Raw genomic sequence first — 16,466 nt, 5'->3', positions numbered from 1 at the left:
AAACATTGGGGTCATAAAACAAATACAATGAAACATCTTATATGTGGAATTAAATGCATAGGCTATATATATATATACACTCACCTAAAGGATTATTAGGAACACCTGTTCAATTTCTCATTAATGCAATTATCTAACCAACCAATCACATGGCAGTTGCGTCAATGCATTTAGGGGTGTGGTCCTGGTCAAGACAATCTCCTGAACTCCAAACTGAATGTCTGAATGGGAAAGAAAGGTGATTTAAGCAATTTTGAGCGTGGCATGGTTGTTGGTGCCAGACGGGCCGGTCTGAGTATTTCACAATCTGCTCAGTTACTGGGATTTTCACGCACAACCATTTCGAGGGTTTACAAAGAATGGTGTGAAAAGGGAAAAACATCCAGTATGCGGCAGTCCTGTGGGCGAAAATGCCTTGTTGATGCTAGAGGTCAGAGGAGAATGGGCCGACTGATTCAAGCTGATAGAAGAGCAACTTTGACTGAAAACCACTCGTTACAACCGAGGTATGCAGCAAAGCATTTGTGAAGCCACAACACGTACAACCTTGAGGCGGATGGGCTACAACAGCAGAAGACCCCACCGGGTACCACTCATCTCCACTACAAATAGGAAAAAGAGGCTACAATTTGCACAAGCTCACCAAAATTGGACAGTTGAAGACTGGAAAAATGTTGCCTGGTCTGATGAGTCTCGATTTCTGTCGAGACATTCAGATGGTAGAGTCAGAATTTGGCGTAAACAGAATGAGAACATGGATCCATCATGCCTTGTTACCACTGTGCAGGCTGGTGGTGGTGGTGTAATGGTGTGGGGGATGTTTTCTTGGCACACTTTAGGCCCCTTAGTGCCAATTGGGCATCGTTTAAATGCCACGGCCTACCTGAGCATTGTTTCTGACCATGTCCATCCCTTTATGACCACCATGTACCCATCCTCTGATGGCTACTTCCAGCAGGATAATGCACCATGTCACAAAGGTCGAATCATTTCAAATTGGTTTCTTGAACATGACAAAGAGTTCACTGTACTAAACTGGCCCCCACAGTCACCAGATCTGAACCCAATAGAGCATCTTTGGGATGTGGTGGAACGGGAGCTTCGTGCCCTGGATGTGCATCCCACAAATCTCCATCAACTGCAAGATGCTATCCTATCAATATGGGCCAACATTTCTAAAGAATGCTTTCAGCACCTTGTTGAATCAATGCCACGTAGAATTAAGGCAGTTCTGAAGGCGAAAGGGGGTCAAACACAGTATTAGTATGGTGTTCCTAATAATCCTTTAGGTGAGTGTGTATATGTATATGTATATATATATATATATATATTACATTTTCAAAATACAAGAAAACATTGACCTACATTTAAATATATTCTCTCTCTCTCTCTCTCGCTCTCTCTCTAATATATATATATATATATATATATATACACACAGTGGGATATATTTCTGCTCTATATTTCAGAATTTGTTTGCAGTATGGTGCCTACATTCAAAATCCTACGTGTATGCTGATTTAATTCTAGGATGTAAGACCTTATATATTTGTTTACTGTATATTGTGTAAATTGTGAATTTGTAAAATGTATTATGCCTTGAATTGCACTGTATTATTGCACTTTGTATTGCACTTACATATTTTGTAAGTCGCCCTGGACAAGGACGTCTGCTAAGAAATACATAATAATAATAATAACAATAATAATAATAATAATAATGGAGATACCCTACTGTGAAAAGGTTCTTCACAAACTTTAAAACAGCACACTTTGCCATCATTGAAACACAGATTACACAGTGAGACACATACAGTGAAAATCATTCAAAACAGAAATTCATGTTCATGGGCAAAGCAAGACTGGACCATAATGTAAGAACTGAGTCTGATTTCACAGTCTAAACATAAATAGCATTAAAACTAAATCAGACTAAATCAGAATGCCGACCTAATAAACTGAAAGTCTGGTCCTGTATGTGTTATCAGTGCTGTTTAACACATATAGTTTAATAATAGATGCTTTATGCTTGACTTTTATGTTATTATAAATATAAAAAATAATATTAGTGTTTAAACGAAGTACAGTCTACTTGACTTTGCAGTGCTGTTTTAAAGCACTCCTTTACTTGTCGTTCACAATGGGCTCTTAAGCAGAAGAGCACCTGCTGGTTGGCCTCTGTGAGGATAGAGGGTCTCTGATTGGCTCTCCAGTTATGGAGTGTGAACACGCAACACAACACACAGGCAGCCCCCCAACACTGACATGTGCCCCCCCACCCCTTTATCATTCGCTCTGTCTCTCCCAGTGCCTCGTCCTTGTCAGTCTCAATAAAGATCTGCCTGGGTTTCTTGCCACTCTCCCACTCTCTCTCTCCTCCTCCCTTTTTCTTTCTTTCCTCTCCTCCCGTTCCCTCTCCTCTTCATTTCTCCCTCTCGCTCCTTCTCCCTTTCTCCCTATCACCTTCTCTCTCTCTCTTTCACTTCACTACCTACATGCCTACTCCATTCCAGTCTTTTCCCTATACCTCCACCTTTCTCTCTCTTGCTATCTCTCTATCGCTCTATCTCTCTCTTTCTCTCTCTCTGTCGGATTCTCCTCAGGACAGGAGCAGAAAGTGTCATATTTTAATTGTTGCATTATTAATGGGAGCTGAAACAACCCCAGAATTGCTGAAGACTCATATTCAGCCTAGTGTTTTAAGCCAGGCAGGGGAGATTTATAAGAGGGAAGTGTATTGGCCCTGCAGAGAGAGGGAGAGAGAGAGGGAGAGAGGTTGAGAGGGAGAGGGAGAGGGAGAGGGGGAGTGGGGGGCTGTCATAACTGCACGTTAACTCTGAAACAGGAGGAAGGGGTGGTGACAGAGTGAAATAGACTACTTTCTCACTGCTAATCTGAGGCAGACCGAGAGGAGGGGGGTGTACTGATCAGTTACTAGTAGGAAGTTCTCTTACCCTTGCCCCCCCTTGGAATAAATTAAAAGTCACGCTATGTAACTGGCTAGGGGTGACAGTGCGACCTGTTCTTTGATGCCCAATTTCAGTACAGACGGACCTCAGCCAGCTGGCCAAAAAGCATTCCCTGAGAAAGGTTAGCCTCGGAAAACTCCCACAGGGATCCGTCACTGAGATATAAACTGACAGTCGCATGGTATTAGTGTAAGAGAGGGCTGTGGTTAATGTGCAGTAGAATAGACTTGTTATAATAGGGGAGGGGGGTGGGAAAAGTGCAGTAGAATGGTCTGATTATAAAAAGCCAGGGTTAACCAGGGGTTATTTCCTGTGTCGATTTCTTTTCAACCGTTACTAACAGGGTTACTATTGGGGTTATAGGATCAGGGTGAGGGAAAGGGCAAAGGTTGACGTTGACACCAGAGTCGAGGGGGTGGGGGGTAGTTGGTGCAGAGCCACTTTTCTACACCAGAGGGTGTGCTAAGCTAACTCCCTGTCATTATAAGGCGAACATTTTGGTAGATTTATTCTGAACAACGTAGGGAAGCACTAATAATAATATGAATAATTAATAATAATAATATATTGAAAGTGAAGTGAAAAGAATAGAATCAAAGGAAACGAAACATGGAAGTACGCCTTGTAAAAGGGAGAGTGAGAGAGACGATGCCATAGTCTGTGTTATTCTGCCGCGCCCTTATTTGCCTTTCCCTTGTGTTGTTTATGATCACAAATGATAATATTTGTCATTAGGTTTATAGCAAAGGAAGGCAAAGTCTAAATAGGGGAACTCCATACTCGGTTTCTCTCCCTCCCTCTCCCTTCTGCCACCCCCCAGGCCGGGCCTACTACACAGTGTTAAGTCAAGTAGCATGAATCAAGCAACCTTAAGCAACAATAAGAGTTCTGCAGGCAAGACAGCTAGACGGGTCTTGTTGTTTAAAAATAAAAGTCCTGCCATTCTTGCTTATGGGGTATATACATGTGTGATTCCCTTACCCCCTATCTCCCCAAACTGCTTCCCTACTGCCTGTCTCTCTGTGTGAAGAAATGTCTCCTGTTTTCTGTCTTGAATGCCTTGAAGCCCAATTTCCATTTGTGTCCCCGGGTGCGTGTCTCCCTGCTGATCTGGAAAAGCTCCTCTGGTTTGATGTGGTCGATGCCTTTCATGATTCTGAAGACTTGAATCAAGTCCCCACGTAATCTCCTCTGTTCCAGGGTGAAAAGGTTCAGGTCCTCAGTCTCTCAGTAGGACGTTCCCTTCAGACCTGGAATAAGTCTGGTTGCTCTCCTCTGAACTGCCTCTAGAGCAGCGATATCTTTCTTGAAGTGTGGAGCCCAGAACTGTCCACAGTATCCAGATGAGCTCTAACTAGTGCATTGTACAGTTTGAACATTACTGCCCTTGTTCTCAATTCTACACTTTTGACAATATACCCTAGCATTCGGTTTGCCTTTTTTATTGCTTCCCCACATTGTTTGGATGGAGAAAGTGAGGAGTCCACATAGACTCCTAGGTCTTTCTCATGCGTTACTTCATCTAGTTCTATTCCTCCCATAGTGTAATTATAGTGGACATTTTTGTTACCTGCATGTAATACCTTGCACTTGTCCACATTGAATTTCATCTGCCAGGTGTCGGCCCACAACTGAATATTATCCAAGTCGCTTTGAATAGCCTGTGCTGCCGAGATTGTATCTGCTGAGCCACCTATTATCTGCAAATTTGACTAGTTTGCTAACTATCCCAGAGTCCAGATCATTAATTATTAGATTAGAACAAGTAAAGGCCCTAGTACTGATCCCTGTGGAACTCCACTAACAACCTCATTCCAGTTAGAAGCGACTCCTCTAATCAAGGTGTACAATTTAAGCAATGTTCTAACTGCGCTGTGTAACATATTATGTATTATATGCGTGACCTTACATAAGACAGCACTTAGCTTTTACTTTCCAGAATGTATGACCTCACTTACTGTATGTGCCTGTGTAAATTGGAAGTTGTAAATTGTATTATATTTTGAATTGCTCTGTTTAATGTAAATTTGAATTTGTAATGTTTGATGCCTCGTACTTAACTGTATTTTTGCACTTTGTATTGCACTTATGTTGTAAGTCGCCTTGGATAAGGGCGTCTGCCAAGAAATAATAATAATAATAATAATAATAATAATAATAATAATAATAATAATAATAATGACCAGAAAACAAATGGTTTACGCCATGTGTCAAAATACGATATACTCAGTAGTCTATGTGTATGGCCTTGTAAATTTCATAATTCACATAATAATAATAATAATAATAATAATAATAATAATAATAATAATAATAATAATAGGATTTGGGAGACTAGTTTGATTCACACATCACTAACAGGAGTTTTGCACACACTTCATTCACCAACAAGCAAATACATAGTCTAGTCTATTATAGTCTATTTATAGACAGACAGCGAATATACATACATCAACAGCAACATAACATTCTCAATAATATTCATCATCATCATCATCATATAGCATTGCCATAATCTTAACATGTGCCAATTTTTAATATGCACCTGATAAAAAGCGCCAATCACAAATTATGAAAATCTATAGAAAATACAGAACATCACTGTACACTTAAATGTTAATAAATGTTTATAATAATCTTCAACAAAATGACTTGAAGAGTGGGAATGAAGGGAAGAGTGTCCAATATGTACATTACTGTAAACGCGGAGAGTCAGAGTTTGATTGACAGATAGAACACTTTCATTTTTTAATCTTCAGCGGAAGTTGGTTGTCGCACCGGAAGCCGCCGGTGACGCGGCTGGGCTGTATGAGCGCAGTGTTGTGTGGAGCATGCGCAGTGTGTGACACCCGAGACAGGGCAGTGCCGCTGTGTTATTGTGCCAGAAAAGTGACTTTGCCCCGCCAGCCCCGCACTTGTTTGGGGGGAATAAAGCGGAGTTTGAGCGCACGGACGACTTCGCACTGGCGGCGCCGAAGCGGTGCAGAGAAAACAAGTTTTATTGAAACTCGCCGCTGGAGGACAGGCAGCCGACATGCGCGACCGCACGAAGGAGCTGGGCAATGTAAGAGGTTTGCTCCTCGGGTTGAAGTGCCGTTTATTATGTCTGTCTTTTTGTTTTCCGACGTGTTTGAGCGGCTCGGCCAGCGAAACCCAACATGAAAGTGAAGTTGCGCAGTTGAGAGCCGTGCGCTTGAGTCTCAGCCCCGTCTTGCAAAGTTCAAAAACACACAAATTATAAAACGCAAATTCCCCTGCAGCCTACATATGTAACTCCTACAAGCTGTTTGTTGTTGTTTTTAGGCATATCATTAATAGTTGGTTGTCCTTCATTTTGGCAATAGAGGAACTTAGTGAACGAAGTGTCGGCCTAACGGCTTTCCCCCCAATCACCGGAGTCGGGTATCGGGACAGACCGGGAAAGCTGAGCAAGCGGCGGCTATTAATAGCGATAGTGTCCAGCCAGTTGGGGCTTTATCTTCATAGTGCAACCAAAGTAAAATGGTTTACAACTACTATTATTATTAATAATATTATAAGGTGGCTCTTACATGGGACAGAAGCGAAATACGAATGTCTTTTAATGCTTGTCACTTCATTTGGAAAGTGGATGTATCATTTAGCCTAATACTGAAAGTATTTCTGTTTGATCTGGAAAGAACCTATTTTGCTCTTGTTATTATTCAGAACACATATGTGTAATATTCTGTATTTGTCTGTTACACATTTAAATTAAGTGTACTGTATTTCAGAAAACAAGCTTTATGTACGTTTGATGTATATGTTTAAATCAAGTCTCTTTTATTAGGTTTAGCTATGGAGCCTCACGTTTTTCTGATTTAATTTATGAAATCTACCTAATAACTTGATTATTATTAATGTGGAAGTCTTGTAAATACCTACCTGTGAAATAAATCTTTCATTTGCATTATTTACTACGGAGTCTTGAGTGGATAAGTATCTGAGTGATACCTGTCAATCATATCAGCCCAAGCTAAAATGACCTTTTCTGCTACAACAGTACCTATATCTACCAGTTAGTATGGACGCTGCCTTTCCATTAGTTAATCTGGGCCGCTTCTTTCTGTCAGTTAATATAGTCCCCATCCCTATCCACTGACATGCAAAGTGTAACAGTAGGTGTGGACAGTGTCTCTGTATTAGTCTAATATGGGTCTCTAATTTGATCAGTAGTAACAACAAAGTGTCCAGAGAGTCTTTTCACAGTCTTTTCAGAGTAGAGTTAATGTACAGTTTTTACATCTCTCTCTCCCCCTCCCCCATCAGTGCAGTATTACTGTCCAATCTACTAACTTCTCCCTCTTGCCTGCCCGCTCTGTCTCAGTGCAGAGTTAATGTTCATCTGTGACACACCTCTCTCTTTCTCTCTCTGTTGGAAGAAAGCAGAAGAGCAGATGAGCTCTGACGATGAGAAGGAGGAGGGCAGGCCGCTGATTGTGAAGCCGGGATCTGTTAAAGATGAGAACGAGGAATTCTTCCAGAGGGTGAGAGCCCTGTCCTGTCATCTCTCGGTGTCTCTCTCTCTGTACTTCTGTATTTCTCACTCTCTCTCTCTCGCTCTCTCAACACCTCCGTCTATCTGGCAGGTGAGGGAAATCCGAGAGGGCCTGGTCAACCTCACATCGAAGGTCAACGACCTGGAGATCAAGCAGAAGACCGTGCTGGGCGTGGCACTACCGGAGGAAAGTGAGTGCTGACCAGCATCCATTGCACAAAAAAGCCAATTCAGATGTTTCCATGCATGCTTTAAAACTGCAAAAGCCACAGAGCTCTTAAATACTGCGACCTCCACTACTGCCAGTGACACTTGTAATAATAATAATCATCTTAATCTCTGTGTCCCAGGTATGAAGCGGGAACTGCAGACGCTGCGAGATCAAATTAAGGTGACGGCCAACCAGATTCAGAAAAAGCTGAAAAGTAAGTGCGTGTGTTGACGTGTGTGCTTGTGTGTGCGTCTACGTGTATGCAAGCAGGTGCATGTGCGTGCGTGTACCTGTGTGATGAGTGGGTGCGTGTGCGTGTTCGTGTGCGAGAGCAGGCAGGTGCTGATGTCCCTTCTGCTTCTCCCAGGTATCGAGCCCAAGAAAGAGAAGGAAGAAGATGGGAAATACGTACCGATCGACATTCGGATGCAGAAGACACAGGTGAGCTGACTTGGCTAGAAGGCTGGGGCCTGTCCGTCTGTCCATCTTGCTGTCTGCCTGTTGGGCTGCTGTGGTCTTCAGGTTGGTCCCAGGTCTGGGCCTAAAGCAAATACCTGTCCAGTGTCTTGTGCTCCCTGCCACACCACCGTCTCTGTGCTGACTCTCTTTATCTCTTTCTCTCTCTCTCTCTCCAGCACGGTATCCTCTCCCGGGAGTTCGTGGAGCTGATGGGCCGGTGCAACACGATCCAGTCTCAGTACAGAGACCGCAACGTGGAGAGAATCCAGAGACAGCTACGCATCAGTGAGTCAGTCCGCCTGTCTGTCCATCCATCTGGCAGTCTGTCCAGCTGTCTCTCTCAATCTGATAAGGTGGCGTCCTGCCGTTGACAGCTAGCAGTGCAAAACGTGCAGTAGAATAGCGCTGCTCCAATAGGGGGCTGTAGTAACAGTGCGGTAGAACAGTGCTGTTCCAATAGGGGGCTGTAGTAACAGTGCGGTAGAACAGTGCTGTTCCAATAGGGGGCTGTAGTAACAGTACAGTAGAATAGCACTGTTCCAATAGGGGGCTGTAGTAACAGTGCAGTAGAATAGTGCTGTTCCAATAGGGGGCTGTAGTAACAGTGCAGTAGAATAGTGCTGCTCCAATAGGGGGCTGTAGTAACAGTGCAGTAGAACAGTGCTGTTCCAATAGGGGGCTGTAGTAACAGTGCAGTAGAATAGTGCTGTTCCAATAGGGGGCTGTAGTAACAGTACAGTAGAACAGTGCTGTTCCAATAGGGGGCTGTAGTAACAGTGCAGTAGAACAGTGCTGTTCCAATAGGGGGCTGTAGTAACAGTGCAGTAGAATAGTGCTGTTCCAATAGGGGGCTGTAGTAACAGTACGGTAGAATAGCGCTGTTCCAATAGGGGGCTGTAGTAACAGTGCGGTAGAATAGCGCTGCTCCAATAGGGGGCTGTAGTAACAGTGCGGTAGAATAGCGCTGCTCCAATAGGGGGCTGTAGTAACAGTGCGGTAGAACAGCGCTGCTCCAATAGGGGGCTGTAGTAACAGTGCGGTAGAATAGCGCTGCTCCAATAGGGGGCTGTAGTAACAGTGCGGTAGAATAGCGCTGCTCCAATAGGGGGCTGTAGTAACAGTGCGGTAGAACAGTGCTGTTCCAATAGGGGGCTGTAGTAACAGTGCGGTAGAACAGTGCTGTTCCAATAGGGGGCTGTAGTAACAGTACAGTAGAATAGCGCTGTTCCAATAGGGGGCTGTAGTAACAGTGCAGTAGAATAGCGCTGTTCCAATAGGGGGCTGTAGTAACAGTGCAGTAGAATAGCGCTGTTCCAATAGGGGGCTGTAGTAACAGTGCAGTAGAATAGTGCTGCTCCAATAGGGGGCTGTAGTAACAGTGCAGTAGAACAGTGCTGTTCCAATAGGGGGCTGTAGTAACAGTGCAGTAGAACAGTGCTGTTCCAATAGGGGGCTGTAGTAACAGTACAGTAGAATAGCGCTGTTCCAATAGGGGGCTGTAGTAACAGTGCAGTAGAATAGTGCTGTTCCAATAGGGGGCTGTAGTAACAGTGCAGTAGAATAGTGCTGCTCCAATAGGGGGCTGTAGTAACAGTGCAGTAGAACAGTGCTGTTCCAATAGGGGGCTGTAGTAACAGTGCAGTAGAATAGTGCTGTTCCAATAGGGGGCTGTAGTAACAGTACAGTAGAATAGTGCTGTTCCAATAGGGGGCTGTAGTAACAGTGCAGTAGAATAGTGCTGTTCCAATAGGGGGCTGTAGTAACAGTGCAGTAGAATAGTGCTGTTCCAATAGGGGGCTGTAGTAACAGTACAGTAGAATAGCGCTGTTCCAATAGGGGGCTGTAGTAACAGTGCAGTACAACAGTCCTATTAAAATGGGGGTTTATAGTTCTTCCACCTTCTACACAACAGCTCTGTTGTGTCGTGTTGCTGTTGTGATGACGTTGTGTTGTGGTTGCAGCGGGGACCAATGTGACTGAAGAAGAGCTGGACCAGATGCTAGACAGCGGGCAGACAGACGTCTTCACACAGAACGTGAGTCTGAGCGCTGTGGCTGAGTCCCTGCTTCCTCTCTGATGAACACTATGCCCACACCGTCTCCCTCCGCCTCTCTGATGCAGCAGTGTGTCTGCCCGCAGTGACCCGTCGCTGCCCCTCTGGTTTTCTCAGATCCTGAAGGACACGCAGGTCACCAAGCAGGCCCTGAACGAAATCTCGTCGCGGCACGACGAGATCCTGAAGTTGGAGCAGAGTATCCGGGACCTGCACGAGATGTTCCAGTATCTGGCCATGGAGGTGGAGGCGCAGGTCAGAGCTAGGCCCACGCAGAGGCACACACAGGCACCCAGATACACACATACACCCACACACAGGAGAAACACATGTGCGGACACGGAGATGGAGAGACAGTCCAATACTCGCGCACATGCTCACATGCAGACCACCACCCTATTTATTGTGCATCTTTGTGAGAGAGAGAACACTCTTCCCTCTCCGTGTCTCGCTCCTGCAGTCTGAAGTGCCCAGCTGTGGTTTCTCAGCTCTGCAGGTGCAGCACAGCAATCTGTCAAACCTGCTGCTCACTGCCAATGCATTGCTGACACGTAGTGGCGTGAATATACAAATACAACTAACATCAAAAAGAAAAGAACTGAATGTGAAAGCACAGACCGAAAGCCTACAAAAAAATCTGGCAAAGGGGTGTTGTTTATACCTCAGATACAATGGACATTATTTGAGCTGATGAAATGCAGAGACCCTGTGTCTGTCCCTCTGAGTCTCTCTGCCCCTGTGTCTGTCTCACACTGTGCCTCTGTGTCTGTCTCTCTCTCCCTCGGATTGGGTGCAGAGAGACAGTTTCTGTGTCAGCTCCCCCTCTTCCTCTCAGATCACCGCAGGGGAGCTAATGTGAATGATCTCTCTCTCTCTCTCTCTCTCTCTCTCTCTCTCTCTCTCTCTCTCTCTCTCTCTCTCTGTCCATCTGTCCCCCTTTCTGTCCGTCCACCTCTGCAGGGTGAGATGGTGAACCGCATCGAGACCAACATCCTGCAGTCCTCAAACTATGTGGAGAAAGCTGCCGCTGACACCAAGGTGGCCGTGGAGTACCAGCAGAAGTCACGCAAAGTGAGTGAGCAGTTCAGACACCGACAGACACACGTACACACACACACGTACACACACACACACACAGCCATGGGAGGTGTTAAGAACGGTGCAGTGCTGTGACAGTGGCTGATGACTGTGGGATGCCCTTGTCCTTGCAGAAGAAGCTGTGGATCGCGCTGTGCTTGGTCATCCTCATCCTCATCATAGTCATCGCCCTGGTTGCCACCTTCGTCACCTGACAGTGGCCCCGAGCTCCTCTCATCCCTCCTCCTGCCCCCCCCACCCACCTTCCCAGTGAGTCCCTCCCTACCTCCCTTTTGTGCACCTGTGGACCCATTGTTTATATTAAACCTAGTGGACACTGAATGAGCCCCTGTACTGTATATACACTCACCTAAAGGATTATTAGGAACACCTGTTCAATTTCTCATTCATGCAATTATCTAACCAACCAATCACATGGCAGTTGTTTCAATGCATTTAGGGGTGTGGTCCTGGTCAAGACAATCTCCTGAACTCCAAACTGAATCTCTGAATGGGAAAGAAAGGTGATTTAAGCAATTTTGAGCGTGGCATGGTTGTTGGTGCCAGACGGGCCGGTCTGAGTATTTCACAATCTGCTCAGTTACTGGGATTTTCACGCACAACCATTTCTAGGGTTTACAAAGAATGGTGTGAAAAGGGAAAAACATCCAGTATGCGGCAGTCCTGTGGGCGAAAATGCCTTGTTGATGCTAGAGGTCAGAGGAGAATGGGCCGACTGATTCAAGCTGATAGAAGAGCAACTTTGACTGAAATAACCACTCGTTACAACCGAGGTATGCAGCAAAGCATTTGTGAAGCCACAACACGTACAACCTTGGGGCGGATGGGCTACAACAGCAGAAGACCCCACCGGGTACCACTCATCTCCACTACAAATAGGAAAAAGAGGCTACAATTTGCACAAGCTCACCAAAATTGGACAGTTGAAGACTGGAAAAATGTTGCCTGGTCTGATGAGTCTCGATTTCTGTTGAGACATTCAGATGGTAGAGTCAGAATTTGGCGTAAACAGAATGAGAACATGGATCCATCATGCCTTGTTACCACTGTGCAGGCTGGTGGTGGTGGTGTAATGGTGTGGGGGATGTTGTCTTGGCACACTTTAGGCCCCTTAGTGCCAATTGGGCATCGTTTAAATGCCACGGCCTACCTGAGCATTGTTTCTGACCATGTCCATCCCTTTATGACCACCATGTACCCATCCTCTGATGGCTACTTCCAGCAGGATAATGCACCATGTCACAAAGGTCGAATAATTTCAAATTGGTTTCTTGAACATGACAATGAGTTCACTGTACTAAACTGGCCCCCACAGTCACCAGATCTCAACCCAATAGAGCATCTTTGGGATGTGGTGGAACGGGAGCTTCGTGCCCTGGATGTGCATCCCACAAATCTCCATCAACTGCAAGATGCTATCCTATCAATATGGGCCAACATTTCTAAAGAATGCTTTCAGCACCTTGTTGAATCAATGCCACGTAGAATTAAAGCAGTTCTGAAGGCGAAAGGGGGTCAAACACAGTATTAGTATGGTGTTCCTAATAATCCTTTAGGTGAGTGTATACACCTGGAGTACAGACACTGACTGAGCCCTGTACTGTATATACAGTGAGGGGAAAAAAGTATTTGATCCCCTGCTGATTTTGTACGTTTGCCCACTGACAAAGAAATGATCAGTCTATAATTTTAATGGTAGGTGTATTTTAACAGTGAGAGACAGAATAACAACAAACAAATCCAGAAAAACGCATTTCAAAAAAGTTATAAATTGATTTGCATGTTAATGAGGGAAATAAGTATTTGACCCCTTCGACTTAGTACTTGGTGGCAAAACCCTTGTTGGCAATCACAGAGGTCAGACGTTTCTTGTAGTTGGCCACCCGGTTTGCACACATCTCAGGATGGATTTTGTCCCACTCCTCTTTGCAGATCCTCTCCAAGTCATTAAGGTTTCGAGGATGATGTTTGGCAACTCGAACCTTCAGCTCCCTCCACAGATTTTCTATGGGATTAAGGTCTGGAGACTGGCTAGGCCACTCCAGGACCTTAATGTGCTTCTTCTTGAGCCACTCCTTTGTTGCCTTGGCTGTGTGTTTTGGGTCATTGTCACGCTGATTATCCATCCACGACCCATTTTCAGTGCCCTGGCTGAGGGAAGGAGGTTCTCACCCAAGATTTGACGGTACATGGCCCTGTCCATCGTCCCTTTGATGCGGTGCAGTTGTCCTGTCCCCTTAGCAGAAAAACACCCCCAAAGCATAATGTTTCCACCTCCATGTTTGACGGTGGGGATGGTGTTCTTGGGGTCATTCCTCCTCCTCCTCCAAACACGGCGAGTTGAGTTGATGCCAAAGAGCTCGATTTTGGTCTCATCTGACCACAACACTTTCACCCAGTTCTCCTCTGAATCATTCAGATGTTGGCAAACTTCAGACGGGCCTGTACATGTGCTTTCTTGAGCAGGGGGACCTTGCGGGCGCTGCAGGATTTCAGTCCTTCACGGCGTAGTGTGTTACCAATTGTTTTCTTGGTGACTATGGTCCCAGCTGCCTTGAGATCATTAACAAGATCCTCCCGTGTAGTTCTGGGCTGATTCCTCACCGTTCTCATGATCATTGAAACTCCATGAGGTGAGATCTTGCATGGAGCCCCAGACCAAGGGAGACTGACAGTTATTTTGTGTGTCTTCCATTTGCGAATAATCGCACCAACTGTTGTCACCTTCTCACCAAGCTGCTTGGCGATGGTCTTGTAGCCCATTCCAGCCTTGTGTAGATCTACAGTCTTGTCCCTGACATCCTTGGACAGCTCTTTGGTCTTGGCCATGGTGGAGAGTTTGGAATCTGATTGATTGATTGCTTCTGTGGACAGGTGTCTTTTATACAGGTAACGAGCTGAGATTAGGAGCGCTCCCTTTAAGAGAGTGCTCCTAATCTCAGCTCGTTACCTGTATAAAAGACACCTGGGAGCCAGAAATCTTGCTGATTGATAGGGGATCAAATACTTATTTCCCTCATTAACATGCACATCAATTTATAACTTTTTTTGAAATGCGTTTTTCTGGATTTTGTTGTTGTTATTCTGTCTCTCACTGTTAAAATACACCTACCATTAAAATTACAGACTGATAGCCATTTCTTTGTCAGTGGGCAAACGTACAAAATCAGCAGGGGATCAAATTATTTTTTCCCTCACTGTATACACCTGGAGTACAGACACTGACTGAGCCCTGTACTGTATATATACACCTGGAGTACAGACACTGACTGAGACCTGTACTGTATATATACACCTGGAGTACAGACACTGACTGAGACCTGTACTGTATATATACACCTGGAGTACAGACACTGACTGAGACCTGTACTGTATATATACACCTGGAGTACAGACACTGACTGAGCCCTGTACTGTACTGTATATATACACCTGGAGTACAGACACTGACTGAGCCCTGTACTGTATATATACACCTGGAGTACAGACACTGACTGAGCCCTGTACTGTATATATACACCTGGAGTACAGACACTTATTTTGAGATGCTGTATTTGTATCCCTGTATGTGATATCCTCTCTTTCTCTCTCTCTCTCTCTCTCTCTCTTTCTCGTTACAGTTGAATTTTAATTCTTATATTATAAATCTAATGCCACACTACCCCCTACTGATGTCACTTCCTGCCTGGTTATTGACTTGAACTAAGCAGCAACTATGGAACTGAATCTGCTCCCCCTGCCTCTTTACTGCTACTAACCTGGTGCGCAACAATCTGAGTCTTCCCGACCCGACCCCGTGGCTAAAGAATGCCCTGGACTAAACTCGGTCTCAAAGGTCTGCCCACCTGCTGCCAACCAGTGCCCACGGTGACGATACCCAGATGCTGGAGTCCTACCCAGTCCTGGCCGCTCACCGCTTTCTTGTGATTACCATAATGAACCCAATACCCAGTGTTACTGGAGCCGGAGGTGAGATTGTCCACCTTGTAGAGAGAGTAAGGGGCTTTGGGCATCACTCAGGATACAAGGTGCTATATAAATGAAAGGTTATTATTATTATTATTATTATCATCATCATCATGCTCTCTGATTTGTAGATGACCTGCTGATTAAAACCCAGAAGGAGATCCCACTGTAACGTCATTCAGTCGGTCATGCTGCGTTTGTGGACGGTTAGGGGAAGTTTGTGTGGGGGGAGTATTGAGTATTCATAGCTAATCAGCGTCGGCTGTCAGGCTTCAACATCTGCAGTCTTTAACTCTTGTCCAGTGCGGTGCATGAAGAGACGCAGCGTCACGGACGTCGTGGCTTCGTAATGTAAAAAACACACGGACACACACACACACACTCACAAATGTTGGGTCCTGGATCTTCCTATTGCACCTTCTCTGACAGGACACTTAATGCCAGATCGGTTTGCACATTCCCCCACAGAAACATCAGGAGCTGTAATGTGCAGAGTCCTGCCATATTAAAATGAACACTCAAACTCAAAGATGGCGAAAGACCCCCCTCATGGGTCTGATAGAGGTGTCCCATCCTCCCTGCTGCATTGCATGAGACTCAATACAGTGCTGCTGTGTCTGTGCATGCTCTGTTTTGTGCCTGGTCTTGTGCCTCAGTGTTGTTTTCTCTCTCTCTCTATCAAGGTTGCTTGTTTTAATACTACGGGGTGGGATATCTGTACATTATGTTTTTGAAGCATACCTCAGGGTGATGGTGTTAAACACTTTTATTGTTCACTAAAATAGACCTGCAATTAAACAAAACTACATTTCAATGTATGGTTTTACTGATGTTCAAAGTGTTTTTATACAATAAAACAATATTAATGTTGTCTCCTGTGCTGGCATTGTGTATGATTTCTTGTTGGGGGTGGGGGGTTGACCCGTTTCCAGTATTCTTGCTGTTATTGAGCAACCCTCCACTTGATAAACATTATTAGAGAGGGGAAAGTACTTAAGCAAAGTACTTCACTTGTAATGCTCCAGTAAAATCCCCACTGTATTAATAGATAATTGTATGTCAAACTGTGCCAGTATAAGTGTTCTAAGAATTATATATTTACTATTATGTTATTTATTATGAGGATGTTTGAACAAATGCTTACTCCTCCCATAGCATTTGTAGTGGACATGAAACTCAATACACAATAGGTTT

At 44.8% G+C, this 16,466-nt stretch overlaps 1 protein-coding gene across 2 annotated transcripts; it reads left to right on the top strand.

Moving 5' to 3' along the window:
• Positions 1 to 5,799: 5,799 nt before the first annotated feature.
• LOC136768858 (syntaxin-4) lies at positions 5,800 to 16,143 on the top strand. Of its 2 annotated transcripts, XM_066723247.1 has the most exons (11): positions 5,800 to 6,033; positions 7,370 to 7,474; positions 7,577 to 7,676; positions 7,836 to 7,910; positions 8,064 to 8,137; positions 8,332 to 8,440; positions 10,117 to 10,190; positions 10,326 to 10,463; positions 11,169 to 11,279; positions 11,420 to 11,555; positions 14,927 to 16,143. In XM_066723247.1, exons 1-10 carry the CDS (start codon positions 6,004 to 6,006, stop codon positions 11,498 to 11,500), a joined length of 897 nt encoding a protein of 298 aa, XP_066579344.1. In that variant the 5' UTR covers positions 5,800 to 6,003; the 3' UTR covers positions 11,501 to 11,555; positions 14,927 to 16,143. The 2 variants fall into 2 exon arrangements, with proteins under 2 accessions (XP_066579344.1, XP_066579345.1); XM_066723248.1 differs by lacking the exon at positions 11,420 to 11,555.
• The last annotated feature ends 323 nt before the right edge of the window (positions 16,144 to 16,466 follow it).

The sequence above is a fragment of the Amia ocellicauda genome, chromosome 14 (assembly GCF_036373705.1).
Source record: "Amia ocellicauda isolate fAmiCal2 chromosome 14, fAmiCal2.hap1, whole genome shotgun sequence".
Lineage (NCBI taxonomy): Eukaryota > Metazoa > Chordata > Actinopteri > Amiiformes > Amiidae > Amia > Amia ocellicauda.
This window is presented reverse-complemented; position numbering and strand designations above follow the sequence as displayed.